At 43.1% G+C, this 14,776-nt stretch overlaps 1 protein-coding gene across 1 annotated transcript in view; it reads left to right on the forward strand.

Moving 5' to 3' along the window:
* WDR73 (WD repeat domain 73) overlaps positions 1 to 11,480 on the forward strand; it is an 87,268-nt gene extending 75,788 nt beyond the window's left edge. The window contains exons 7-8 of the mRNA XM_078658569.1: positions 7,075 to 7,446; positions 11,169 to 11,480. Of these exons, the coding sequence (XP_078514695.1) occupies positions 7,075 to 7,446; positions 11,169 to 11,404 (608 nt within the window). The 3' untranslated portion in view covers positions 11,405 to 11,480. The remainder of the gene's footprint in view (positions 1 to 7,074; positions 7,447 to 11,168) is intronic.
* The last annotated feature ends 3,296 nt before the right edge of the window (positions 11,481 to 14,776 follow it).

The raw sequence follows: 14,776 nt of genomic DNA on the forward strand, positions 1-14,776 counted from the left end.
GGACCATTATCCTTCGTGCTTGAAAGGGGAGAAGAGGCAAGATTTTCCTAAGCATTCTCATCAGACCAAAGCATGTGACAGAGAGTTTGGTGGCTTGCTGATTAAAGCTTAAGTTGTTATTTAACCATACTCCCAGACTTTTGATCTGATCTTTTGGTTCTGGGGGAGCACCCATGCAAGTCGGCCAATCATTGGTGGTTCTTGGAACCGCGGATTTTCCCAGAAACATAAGCTCCGTTTTCTCCCCATTTAGTTTCAGGTGGGACAGGGCCATCCACTCTGTTATAGCTTCTAGACAGCTACCCAGATTGTTGGACGTGTCCCCTAACTGGTTCAGAGCCACCACTAATTGGGCACCGTCTGCATAGGTTACAATTTCAAAGCCATGGGGACGCACCACCTCTGCCAGAGGATCCATATATATATTAAAAAGCGTAGGGCTTAAGGAGGAACCCTGGGGCACTCCACAATTGAGGGGCCAAACTTTGGATTGAGTGGCACCCTCTGACACCTAAAACATCCAGTCCTCTAAGAAGGATCGCAATCAAATAAGGGCTTGACCTGCCACTCCAAGATGTTTTAGTCGAGAGATTAAGATGTTATGGTTCACGGTGTCAAAGGCGGCACTCAAATCCAATAGCATAATTGCCGTGGTGCCGCCTTGATCCATGTGCTTCCGGGCTAGCTCTGTTACTGTTAGCAAAGCCACCTCCGTCCCCAGCTTAGGGCGAAAGCCTGCTTGAGAGTCATGGAGTAGATGGTTAGACTCCAAGTAATCGACCAAGGTGGAATTAATGTGCCTCTCAAGCAGCTTACTTACCCAGGGGAGAAGGGAGATTGGGCGATAGTTAGCCATGATAGCTGGATCGAGATTAGGTTTTTTCAGTAAAGCCCTGACTTGAGCACATTTCCATGCCTTTGGTACGACTCCTGTAGTGATAGAGGTGTTCAGGATGTTCAGGATAGTTGGTCTAATTGTCCCCGCAACCTTCAGTAGATGGCGGGGAGGAGCAGGATCGGTAGGAGAGCCTGAAGTCACTTTTAGCATTAATGCGTTCAGGGATTCCTCATTAAGCAGTGGAATTTCCACTAGCTGGCAGTTGGAGTTTGCGGGGATATTTCCTGTGTCCAAAATATTCTGTTCATTCGAAATAAAGGACAGAGAGATGGATTGAATCTTTTGAAAAAAGTACTCTGCCTGCTTATTGCAGCGGTTTTGAGCTTCTTTTGGGTCAGGGGGAGTGCGTAAGGTTTTAATCAAAGATTTGGCGATCCGAAAGATTTCCCTCGTGGCATTAGCTGCTGTCCTTATCTTTAGTTCATAGAACGCTGACTGTGCCAGAGTGATTTCGGCCTTATATTTCTTGATTGAGTCCCTATAATAATTCCTGTCCGGTACCCTTAGTGTACGTCTCCACACCCTCTCTAGTTTTCTACAGCTTTGCTTTAGCTCTTTCAATTTGGGAGTATACCATGGTGCCTCTTTGGACTTGGTTTTTTCTTTGAGGAGTTTCAAAGGGGCCACATAGTCCAGTGATCTCTGAATCCACTCAATAAAGTGCTTATTAAGTATGTCTGGGTCATCCCCTGCCGGTAAAGGGACTGCTGAAAGGGATTTTGACCATTGGTCGGCTAATACCTTCGACCAATTTCTCCCCATTGAGGTGGCCCGGGAAGGAACCATGAGAGAACTCGGTGTAAAACGGCAGGGCTGATGTCAACCAAGAACCTTCAGTGTTTGCCCGGCGATAGCCGCCTCTCATACCATTCAATATTACCAAACAAAGAGGCAGGCGCTGGAGACTGGAAGGCTAGAAACAGGAGTTTATTCCGACGGAGCAGAACAAGATGGCCGCCTGGTAGGAGCTCCTGTGAGGAGCTCCCAGTGCTGGGGATCCCATGTGGGCATTATCCCTGTTAGCGCCTACCAGTACGACGGAACGAAAGAAGAAAAGAAGATCGGAATGAAAGAGCAACAACTGGATTGATTTCTGTGCCCTGAACTACCAGTACGACGGAACGAAAGAAGAAAAGAAGATCGGTATGAAAGAGCTACAACTGGATTGATTTCTGTACCCTGAAATGCCTCGCGATCAGACCATCGACTTAGACACCCTCATCACTGACGCGAGAGCCTGCTGAGCCGACACGGAACACCCTGCCGGCATCGCGGACCACCCTTGCCACCAGCCCGGCACCGGATCCAAGGCATCACAACTTCACACCACACGGGCAGCTGAAACTCCAGGAGCCTAGTCCCGACAGCTCGACGACTCCGGAGGGCTGGAAGAGGTCCCCCGCTACACAGCGGAGGAGGGCACTGGAGCTCGATTGCTGTCTCGTCCCTAAACTGCAGCTGAAACTGCGGCTGAAACGCCAAGAGCCTGTTCCCGACAGCCTGACGACATTGGAGGGCTGGAAGAGGTCCCCCGCTACACGGCGGAGGAAGGCACTGGAGAGCGGCTGCAAAGGAAGCCATAAGGACTACACGGCAGCATCGGAGGGCACCCCCGGCAACAGAGGAGGGCGCCCCCCTAGAGCCTGCTGTGCTGGAACCGCCCGCCCGCTCCACCGCAGGGATTTGCAGTCTCTGCGAGCTAAAGCGAGCGACGCCAGAGGACTGAGAGTACCCCCCCACCATCCGCTCCGAGGTGGAGGACGCCGGCTGCTAACAAGGAGCAGTCCCCCCCCCCCCCCCCCCCCCCGCATCGCACCGCAGCACCGGAGACATGTCACGGGCTCAGGAGATGGATGAGCCTGGTGTGTATGACACCACCGCTGACCAGGGGAGCGACTGAGCCCTGGGACCAACAACAACGGGACCGGCTCGGTGACAGAAGGCTAGTGTCTGCCCCCATCGGATCCGTTGGAGACCGGGTGTTTACCTACGCGGTGTAGGACCTGAGGCACATTGTGGATTAATGCAGGACTACTGAAAGATTCTACGGACGGACTCAGGGGACACACAGAGACTTGAGGTATTTGTTTGTCTCCTTCCCGCCTGCTCACTTTTTAATCTACGTCCTTTGTTCAAAATGGCTGGAGCCATAAACCTGTAACAATAAATCCCCCCACCCTCCCCCCGTACCTCTGTCCACGAGGCTCCTAACTTTAACTTTAACTCCCCCACACAGCATTCCTCCCAGATAGCTGTAGCAATGCGGACTCGGATGGAAAATGAAACTCCTCCCCCTATGCTGAAAGCAATAACAACAGACAGAGGACTAATATTTACACCTCCCCTGCAGACATGAAGGAAAAGGGAAACTGCAACAAACAAAGGACTGATGTCTCTATCCCACCTACTTGGCGGACATATTTGACTAGTCTCTTTCAGGGACGGACTTCCTGGATTATTCATTCTCTGCCTTAGCTGAACACTCGCTAAGAATTTTACACTCTAGAATAATCACAACTACTGAACACTTGGCTCAGATACGTATCTACACCTTCTTGTGATAGAATGTCTGCCTATAATTGTATCATTTTTTCATTTAACTATATTCTGAACATGTGTAATGCCCAGAATGCTACCTCATACATGAAAGAATGTCTGCCCACTATTGCAGCGCACACCTCCCCGCCCGACCTCTCTCACTCAACCTTTCATTACTATTATTAATTGCCTGTTTATTCACATGTTGGTCTTTGTAGCCTTTTCACCTGCGCTATTTCATACACAGGCTGGCCTTATAGCCACTTATTTGTACCATGTATACTATGTGAACTATTGATCTACCTGTCCGGCTATGCTCCCCCATGTACTTCTCTTGTAAAGCGCTCTGATATCCGCGAGGATCATGTCCGCGCTATATAAAACTTTCAAAATAAAATAATAAATAAAAACACGTCAAATCAGACAACAGGGTATCTTCTCGAGGTGCTCTAACCGCATCTCTGAGGCCTGGCCTCTTATACACAGGTTTATGGTTTTATTACATACATTGCATCCGTAATGTTTCTTTGAAGGCCAGAAAAGACATCCTCGGAATCCCTGGTCCAGGCCCGTTCCCACACACATCTACAGTAGAGTTCCCACCCCGATCTCAGCATGTGGTGGTTATCGCGCAGCTGGACATTTCGCTGGGAACGGGAAAGTGGGCGATCGGTCGGATCTGGAGGTGTGAGGGTATCGATTAACCCCCGCTCCTTTGATATGGGGTGAGTTCCTACTGTAGGGGCAATAAACTGCAGCTGCAAGGCTAGGTGGTGGCCTGGGAACGGTTCAGACAATGGACGAGGAGGGAGAGTTTATCAAAAGGCCCGCTCGCGTGAGGGAGATGAAAGGAGTGTAAGGGTTCCGCACGGGATGTGGCTCTGAGGCAGGGTCGCGCTGGAGGTGCGTTTATGGCCCAGGCAGGAGAGACCGGGGGCTGTCGGGGCGCGGGAGAATGCTTGCGAGGCCGGGGAATGAGGGGGAGAGACGCGCAGGCTATTGGCAGTGGGCAGAGAGGTCATGACACACAACATGGCTGCCACCTACGTGCATGATGGGGCCTAAAAGGGACGAGATGGCGTGGCCACTGTTTCGTGATTTTCACTTTACTTTCAAAAGTGGCTATGGTGAACATAAATGAACGCCGCTTATGTGTACCTAATTTTAGTCATTTTCCACATCGGGATCTCCCAAATTGCTAATGGTACCAGTAGGTGGTCGGTCCAGGGGAGGGGAATTGGAACGCCTACATGTAGCCTATGATCATTACTTAGCACCGCATCTAGTAGGTGGCCTTTATTGTGTGTTTGTTCGAATCCCCTCTGGGTAATTTGAAGGGCTGCTAAATTATTCAGAAAGCCCTTCGCTAGATGGTCCGAGAGATCATCCAAATGGATGTTTATATCTCCCAACACCGTAAAGTTTGGTGAGGATAGGGCTAACTCGGCAACATGAGAGGGAAGAGAGTCCATGAACTTGCCTATTTGCCTAGTGCATCCCGTGACTCAAAAGACCTTTAAAGAAAAACAACTTACAAATATTCAAGCCCAACACTAGATGGCAGGAGTATGCAGAACATGTGAATTTACAGCAATGCACACTACGAACAGATGCTTACAGGGTAATATTTTCCTTCCCACATCATGGAATATTGGAGCAACATTCATATTCACGTGGTAAGAACGAATCCTTGCATTCAATTGAAGCACCCTTGCATAAAATATATTTTCTGATGACATTTTCTTTTCTGGACAGACATTATGATGTACTCTTTTACTCCCAGAGGTTTTAGGGGATACCACATTATTTATTACAGAATTTTCTTTCCCTTGGCATGGGATTTTTCTTTTAAAGGCCGTTGTTTTATTTGATTATACTGACTATTCTTTTTGCGATATAGTTGTTGCCGGTAATGTAATCCGTCTTTATTTAATCAGTTGTGCCATTGTTTATGAGCACCTACATTGCATGCTGGTGTGGAGGAATCTGCTCTTGGGCATTGTTGCAAACATGCAGATTTTTAGTCAACATAACTGGAAAATTTTATTAAAAAAAGCACCCTCTGGCCACACTTATGTTTTGAGGAGAGGCGTAGACCACCTCTCCCCATCCGCACCCCAATGTATTAAAAAAATAAGATAATAACCTCTTGGCTTCGTTGATATGCCTGGCTGTGATACACAGTTAATGTAATTGAGCATTAATTGGCTATCCTTTTGACCTTATGGCAGTGTATCTGCATCACTGGGTTTGTTGATGTGGAACCAGCTACTGTCTCACTTGAACTCTCTAGAAATACGAATGATGACAGTACCAAATGGCAGAGGCTTAAAAAAAGCAGATGTTTTGGGCCCACTCAGCTTTTTTCAAGGCATTTAACATAGCAAAGTAGAATGTTTCACGGGTGGGCTGATTTTTTTTCCTGCAATAAAATCCCAGTAAAATCAAACTCCCCAGAACTAGGCTGCCCATGCTGATCTCTCCTGTATGGTATTGTGGATGTCTCCATATTCCTCAAATTTCCAACCCACCTCCTTGATTGTCCTCATGGGTTGCTGGATAGGCCGCCCTATGAGGCCAGCTCGCTTTTTCCATTAATGTCCCATATCCATATCTGCCACAGTTCTTACCGTGATGTCCGGTTTGTCTCCATGCCCTCCCTGGTCGTGTTCCTTCAAAGTGTACATTGATCTGCAGCTGCTGAGCTGTAGTGAATGATCTGATGAATCTTGTTCATGTATGCTTCCCTTGTAAAGCGCTCTGATGCCTCACAATCTCCTTCAACTACCTCAGAAAGGTATTCACTATCCTTTTCTCCCCCATTGTATATTTCGCCCTTGTTATATATTGAGTTTTACTGTATGCTTCCTACTGGTATTTACACCTCCTGTATACATCATATTGTTGTATATCTCCTGAAATTGTTGTATTTTCACATCTTGTAAAGGGCTCTGATGCCCTTGGGCCACATTTGTGCTATATCAAACTTGAAATATTTAAATAAAATTCAGTATGATTGACAGAGGTATATGAGCGCCCATCGTGCACGTGGTTGTACATGCAGTACATACATGTGAGCATTGATACAGTGTGCATAAAGGACTACCTAGCGGACAACCTTGACTTGCAGACTCTGCTGTACCAATTCTTAGCCACTCTACAGATGCTCATGGGTAACAGTATTCAGTATATCATCCCTAGTTTAACTGGGCAACAGTGGACACAAGCTCTCCAATACCAACACATACCCTTTCAGTAACACCTGTGTGTAGTCCAAATAAACGTGGGTGCTTTCCCTAATACTCCCAGTTACCAGTTGGTGTAACCACAAACTAGCAGTTTACAAATATTCAAGATGCAGACTATTCACTGTCATACCAAACAAATATTTACAGCTATAGCCTTTTCTTTTTTGTCCTTCATATTTCTTCTTGAAACGTTTTTCAACCAACAGCACCACTCAACAGTTGTTTTTTCTGGTTTGGGATTTGCCAAGCTGCTGGACAGCCAGTACATCATAACCATACTAGATAAAGTGACCAAAATAATTGAAAAAGGTCTAAGACCATGATCTTTAAGGCAATGTACATTTGGGTTAAAACAATGTAACTTTGTCTGTCTGTTTTTGTTGGTTGTAGGCTTAAATAGCAGCAGCACCATAAGTAACCTTCAATATTTGGACTGCAATACGTTTCTCGCTTCCTGCGTTAATGGACAGATGTATCTGGTGGACATCCGGGAGGAGCAGCGTGGAGGGACGACCTTGGAGGCCCCCTTGAGACATGGTGACCAGTGGTGTGCCTGTTTGCAGAGCAGGGAGCAGGATGCTAGTGACACCGGGCACATGATCGCAAGCCTCTCCTCCTCTGGGAGAGTAGAGCTCACAGACTTGCGAAATTTGTCTACACCAATGAAAGCGGCCAGGTGCAAAGTTTCCAAGGCACACACTGGAAGGGAGTTCATGTGCATTACCTGGGCACCGTTTTTGGAGGACTGTCTCGCCATTTCAGGTACATATCTCCAGAGACTTCTGTTGTACAATGCATACATAGTCTGCTATTTATGCACACTTTTTAGTTTTCTGATACAGAAATTAAAGCTATCAATAATTCTGTTCATCACTAACCACACTAATATGTAGCACTCTCGTATGTACAATGCAAGTATTGAGGTGTGAATATATTGCCTTAAAAAAGGGGTGTTTAAAAGGGCTATTATGAATAGTTGGAGACTCAAAGCAGAGATTAGGGTGTGCCGTAGTCTCACAATATCAAACGTGTAAGGTGCATATGTACCGGTAACTACGAATGGCAAGACCCAGACAGTACTGGAGATGAGCTGTGCCAGCTAATTTAGATGGGTTCTTAATTAGCAATTTCCCTTACTTGTTTTTCAAGCAGCCCTTATATCGCAATTTCTGGAAATAAATGTGTCTTGCTCTGTGGATTTTAAACTGTGGAGCTGGAGCCCTATTTGGGAAGTGTGGGTAAAAGGCAAGAAATACATATTTAGCATTTCAATATTGACTGTTATGTTACTAGGTATTTATACAGTGCCTCATTCTCTAATTACTTGGCATGTATCTAGACTGTGAACTGCATTTATGATTCATCCAGCTGAGGTTTACCACTGAAGGACTGTTGTGCCTGAGTCACCTTGTTGTTTGCATTATTTGGAGGATGAGGGTTATCCACACTATCGCATATGGTGTCGGGGGCAGTTTTGTGACCTTCCGACTTTAACTGCGAGTCTTCTAAAGCTAACGTTGGTAGCTGTGCTGTGGTAACTCTATGCTTGTCTGTGAAGGAAGTATCCTGGTGCAGGATTAGCGTTTGTTGATCTGTAACCATTTAGACAATTTAGAGTCTCAATGAATCTTTTTTTACTCAAGGTGGGTGCGGAGAGGCTCACCAGATAATGTTTAAGCTCACTGTTGTAGTATAACTATATTAACTAGGACAACGCACGGGCCAACTAATATCTGTGTTGTGCTATTTCCACTTCAGAAGACATTGAATTTTACAAAACGCAATCTATAGTCCTGTTGGAAAGGCTTGTACTTGGCCGAGATTGCAGAGAAATGAAGGATAGACCCCAGGACACCAGTGGTAAACAACTTGTAACACCACTGTTGGGGCCTTGTAACACCACTGTTGGTGTCTTGTAACCCCTATCTGGCTTGTGCCCACCCCCAAAGCAGGTTATGACACACTTCATACATCAGCGTAATGAAACTATTAAATTAAGGTTGAGAAACTGCAAACTCCCTTTATTTTCATGAGAACAGTAGCAAATTAAGATATAGTGACCAAGTTGGAGTGAGGTTTACATTTTAGAATTTAAGGAGGCATTAGGTTTTCAAAGATCGCAAAAACAGCTAAAAAGGAGGCAAGACCGTAGTTTCACCTTTGCTTACCACTTTCTTAAATACCCATTTTTTAAGGTTTTCTCCACTAGATCTTTCACAGCATGGGCCTTGCACTAGAGAATCTCAGATCTTTGCAGTCTTAATCTGGACAAAAATAGCCGATTTTAATCGTCCGTTCTAAATTTTTAGTTTATCCTTGGCTTTTTTTGGGGGGGGGGGGGAGATCAATGGTAGTACTTCTTTTAGATGTAAGGTTTAGGGCCTTGAAGTGACATTGCTGTCAAGTGCTTTTTATGGTGTGTCTATTGTCAACCCAGTCAGGAGAAGACACTGATATTTTGGAGTGTTCAAATTGGAGCAGTTTAAGGAAAACCAACTTTAATTTTGCGATGGTTCTTGCAAAGAGAACTGCCTAATTGGACCACTCTGCTCTTTACTGTAGATGTTTCTAGTGTCTCGTGGGCATGTTGGAAGGGGAGAGCTTCACATAAGTAAACCCCAACTTAATTTTCTGAACTCAGAAAAAGGGGATATTTTGCATTTTAATCAATTCATTTATTAATAACATTGTATAGGTAAGAGGAAGAGCGTGGCAGTGGAGATTAAGTAAAATATACAGCAAGAGGCAGTAAAGCTAATTTGATGGTGAATGCAGTTGGAACAAGTGGAAGAATAAAAGAGGTGTGTATGAAATGAAAAGGATGGCACTGGACTGATGGAGGAAGTCATGTAATGTAGCAGGTTAGGCTAGGAGTGGCAAACCAGAGAAATATATAGTAGCTGCATACTGCATCTGCGGTTACTGGGCGGCTAGTGTTGAATGTTAATACTGACTTGGGAGTTTACATCAAATTAATTTCTGCAGAGTAGAGTTTGTCTGGTTAGATAACCTGATCCATGACAAGTGACATTATGTTAAGATTATTTCATCTACTTAAATCTTTTAAAGAGAATCTCCCTTAAGTACTACTAAATAATATAATTGTAGACTTTTGTGTATATTCGTTTAAATATTTTTTTAACAATCTAATACTCCAGTTTCCAGATAAAGATGTGTTTCATGTTACTGACGTAACAGTGCATGATGCTTGTCACTAAGAAATCCATAGCTTTAGCTAAATATAGCAGGTGGATTTTGAATTTACTAGTTGATCAAATGTGCCTAACGTAATTCATTTTGCTCATCGCTGCTTGATGTGGCTAATACAGAACGTAAGGCTGGTCAATAGAGAGAATATGTGAGAAATCCAAGACATTGCTTGGAATTCTTCATGGTCAGCCAGTCATGTAGATAGAATGGTTGTGCCAGTTATTTCTTGTTCCAGGTACTACTTACCAAATATAATGACACCCTACTTGGATGTAGTAGTTGGACTTGTTAAACCCTGGGAGTGAGGGCAGTATGTTGAAAAAATAATTCCGCTAAACTGTTTGTAGAACTATTTGTGACATACTATACTCCCGGATCTTCTTCTACGATGAAGACTATGCCTCAGCAAATGATGTTTGATGAAGGAAGCACCTCATGGTAGCAACCAAAGGGTACGTAGACAGTCATTTAGTGTGTCCTGGGCTTGTCATCGTTGGTGCAGTTACTTTGTAAAGGGTGGGATCATTAGCTAGCTCCAATCTAATATATTAAAACTTTGTATTGGATTGAATGACTTCTCTGCTACCCCTATTGCTAAGATATCTTCCTAGCCTGACACTGGTGGCTTTTTGATGTGGCACCTGTGTCCGCAACTGGCAATATGCAAACATTTTGCTCATACTATACTTTGTAACACACACCTAGATCCCTGATGCTACACTTATCACAGTTGCAGTAGAAGTACATTCTAAACACTCGCACTAAGATTCTTAGAGACCTGCTGTTGCTCACCAAAGAATAGCAAACACTGTAATATTATTTTATTTTCTGTCAATGGGCTGTTAATCAAATGTTTACTTGACATGGAGCAGTTGCAGAGCTCGAAGTAACTACTGAGCTTAGCTGAGTTCTATATTGTATTTTATGTTATCTGGTTTAGTTCAATGAGGTTAGTTCAAGAAGAGAAGATGTATTGATTTAGATGATTCTTTAAGTAGTCGAAGCATATGATTTCCAGCCTCTTCTTTAGTAAACTTGGTAGCTAACTAAATTGAACAATGGTTTGAGGATGTTCATATCTTGTTTTTATATAACTGTTAATGCTTCTTATTTGCGACGTTGCTGTAGATCTACTGTTATAAGTGTTGCTATTACCAAGTGTAATGGTACAACCTGCGCATCACTTGCGTATGTCAGGAGCAAGCACTTCCATTATTGAGCCATCTTACTGGCTTATACATTTCTTAAACTAACACAAATATTTTGGATTTTAGGAGTGGATGGAACGGTACAGGTATATGACACAAAGTCCTGGAATGTGTCCGGAATAGAGGTGCAGCCATTATTCGTGCACAAAGGGCATGCCATTGAGGGTAGGAGTGAAGATGGAAACATTCCAGAAGTTACAACCCATGTTTGGCATCCCTGGAAACCAAGAGCGTTATTATCAGCAGCTACTGATGGGTCTTTGCATGTGTGGGACTGGGTTGATTGCAAAAGTGCTTGCTGAGACTTGCTAATTGATGGACATTGATATTATTTTTATTTGAAGTATACATTTTTATAATTAAAATATTTTTCTATCTAAGTCTGTTGATGTATCATATTTATTTTTCATTTACATTACTTCATCTGCCAAGTCTCACTCCACCGCATTTTCTTCGCCAAGAGGCTTCATTCTGTTTACAGTAGTGTCCAAGGTTTCCTTCGAAAGTTTACCTTCTCTTGCACTGTCCTCACTTGAAGGCATTACTGTTACTCCAGGTCTTCTGAATTGCTTTTAACTGTACAATGCATGCTGTACTACTATTTAACTGTCATACTAGACTCGGTGGTGGCCTGTGTGACTTACTCGCATGTATGTTACCACTCACACTGACCTGTGAAGTTACACTTACATTGAGATTTTTGGAATACGCTGAGGATAACTTGACTTGACAAATTTTTTAGATGCAAATAACTTGTGACAAGCCACTTCTCTACCCTCATGTGGCATATTTGGGCTAAGGTGCTTAGAGAGGAGATAGGTTGAGGGGGAGACTCGGAAGTGCAACAGAAGGCCCGGGTACTTGAAATACGGCAAACCCAGTTGATCCTTTATCTGGATTGATACCCCCAGCCAGTACTTAGGAAAGTCTCACAAACCCGTAGACATCACCCATGGAAACTCCACACTAACATGTATTCAAACTGTCAAACAAGCAGACACAAGTACTTGCCTTCAGAATAATTAATTTCAGCAGTACTTTTATAATTTAAGCAATGATTGCCACACACATACATCTTCTAAAGCACATATGCAAACTTCAAAAATGTACATTCAAATCTCCTTTTCTCTGTGACACAATTTAGGCTTTGGGATATGGCTTTAAGGGGTTATTTTTAAGATGATATATTTGTTAATACTCTAAAATAATTAAGAGGACCAAGACATAAGATCAGGACTTACTAATTCCAAGCCCATTTAGACCCACATGAGACGGAGTTCCAAGTTTAAACCTCAAGGGATTATTCAAAATGTTGTTTGTTACAGAATGCAAAAAGTGTATAGTTAATAGCAATCAATGCTCCAAAAGTATATCAAAATAAAATGAGAGGATCAACATAAGCTCCAACTCCAAAGAAAAAAAGCAGCCAGAACTAAGTAAAAATCAACTGACAGTCTAACATAGTCTGCACAGATAGAAAGGCTAAGAAAGTAAGTATAAATCAGTAAACGACTATTATAGTCTGCTTTCTAAGAAATAAGTGAAACGACTGACTCGTCCACAACTCTGAATCTTTTAGAGGGTTTTAGACAGAAAAGCCACACATCTATATTGGTGAGATGTTACACGATAGAGTTGACCTAGCAATTTATCATTCACGTAAACTAATCAACATTCCAACACATAAGAAACATTCGATAAGACAATCCCGATACACCTACGCTACTGCATAGTAATGAAGGAGGGTTCCATAGGAATTGACGACGTTTAAATATTGCTGAAATACAATAGACAGTTCAGCTAATGAAAGGTCCATAAAAAAGACTAGAGCAAAGGACTTTGAAAGTTACAGAAACATCCTGACTATGGTTCCCTGGAGGGGAACACAAAATAATACACGTATGTAATGCAGAGACTGGAGTAGACTTCTATTTTGCTGATTTTCTGAAATGGAAAATCACACAGAGAAACATGCACATAAAAAGCTTCTTCACATATAAGAGTCTACATTTCTTTCTACAAATACCATGGAAGTTGGACCAGAGGTTCGCAATTCCTATAGCCTGACACTAATGACATATTGTGTGGGGTCAAGGATAACACGTTTTCATGTTTAGTTTGTCCTTGGGACAAGTAGACCCAACCCCATGCAGCACAAAACCTTTGGCTGCTAGTTTACAGTATCACATTATGGATCAGTGAAGGATATTGTCTGCAGTTAAGGTAATATTTGTGTTCATGCTGTTTGGCTTGTACCTATGGTTCATTAAGCTCGGACTGTACCACTAACAGTGGTTCCACTATACACTGTGTGCACAAGTTTGCAAAGTTTACCAATATGAGGCTATGTGTAATGCTCCCAAAATGCTCTGATTAGATGCCAATATTTGCAGAAGCATGAAAGCAAGATTGATTCTTTGCTTTCAAATTCAAGCTTTCAAAATAAAATGTTCACAAAAAAATACAACAAAGAACGAAATGTTTTGCTCAACTACTGTGATATTTTTGATACCATTTCTAGTCAAATGTGTTAATGGATGCTAGTATTTTCAAAAAATATACATAACGGAAAAATCAGTGGAACTAGTTGCAACTAGATCATGGGAAACATGAAGATAAACAAGCATTGGCCTAGCCAATATGCCTGACATTGGTGGTTAGCCTTTTGATTTTGCTAATGCATGTCTTGTTTTGACATGGTTTTTGTAAAACTTTATTGTTGTGGGAGCTGCCAAGCCCTCCCCATTTTAACAAACATTGGCAAACAGCAAAAATAATGTTTGATCTAAAAAAGCACACATTGCCACTAGGGGTTAGCGGAACTCCATGGGGTTACAGAAAAACTCAGTGAGTTTCTGTGGAAATTTGCCAAGGGGTGAAAAATATGAAGCTTGCTCTGCAATTTTGTGGCGGTAGCGCGAGCAGCGCTGAAAATCAGCACAAACTGAACCATGTATTGCGCTAGAGTGCATGCCCATTTGAGTTGATTTTTGCTGTCACTCGAGTATATCTACTTGAGCAGCTGCAAATCTACTCAAGAGGGAGCTTCCTGACCATGACCGCTTACAATCGCTGGCACTGCCCACATTAGAACTTTGCTCTACGGGACCCCAAATCGCACTCGCCAGTTCGCATTTTCTGGAGCCTCACAGAAGAAATATTTCGACACACACCAAAAGGAATTTCGGCAGAACTCTGTTTTAAAGAGTAACGTGCAGTAGGCAGAATTCTTCAGGCAGAACAGAATATGTTGCCCATCCTTAATTGCCACAGTAGTCACTGGCACTGAACAAAACTACATTGTGTGCTGATATGCTTCTTGTGCAAGAGCACAATGTGGCCCCTCACAGTAAAGCCAGCAGATACAGAGAGAATTTAATAAAAACAAAAGGTCTTGGTTAACGCCAGACCTAATTGGGGACCCCATTCTTAAAGTAAGTCACAAAAGTTCACCTATGGTATATGCTCTTGCATTAGTGCAGATATACGGCTTTCACACATTCAAAAAAATTTACAGAAGTAGGCCCGGAAATTGTACTTCTAGAAAATATTTGTGAACTGCATTTCAGCACAAGCAAATATGCTTGTGTAGAGTTGCTCAAACGAAAATCTGTTGGGCGTTTACAAGTTCAATTTACCTACAAACACTTTTTTCCCCAACCATGGGAGAATTT

Source organism: Lissotriton helveticus, chromosome 8, assembly GCF_964261635.1.
Source record: "Lissotriton helveticus chromosome 8, aLisHel1.1, whole genome shotgun sequence".
Lineage (NCBI taxonomy): Eukaryota > Metazoa > Chordata > Amphibia > Caudata > Salamandridae > Lissotriton > Lissotriton helveticus.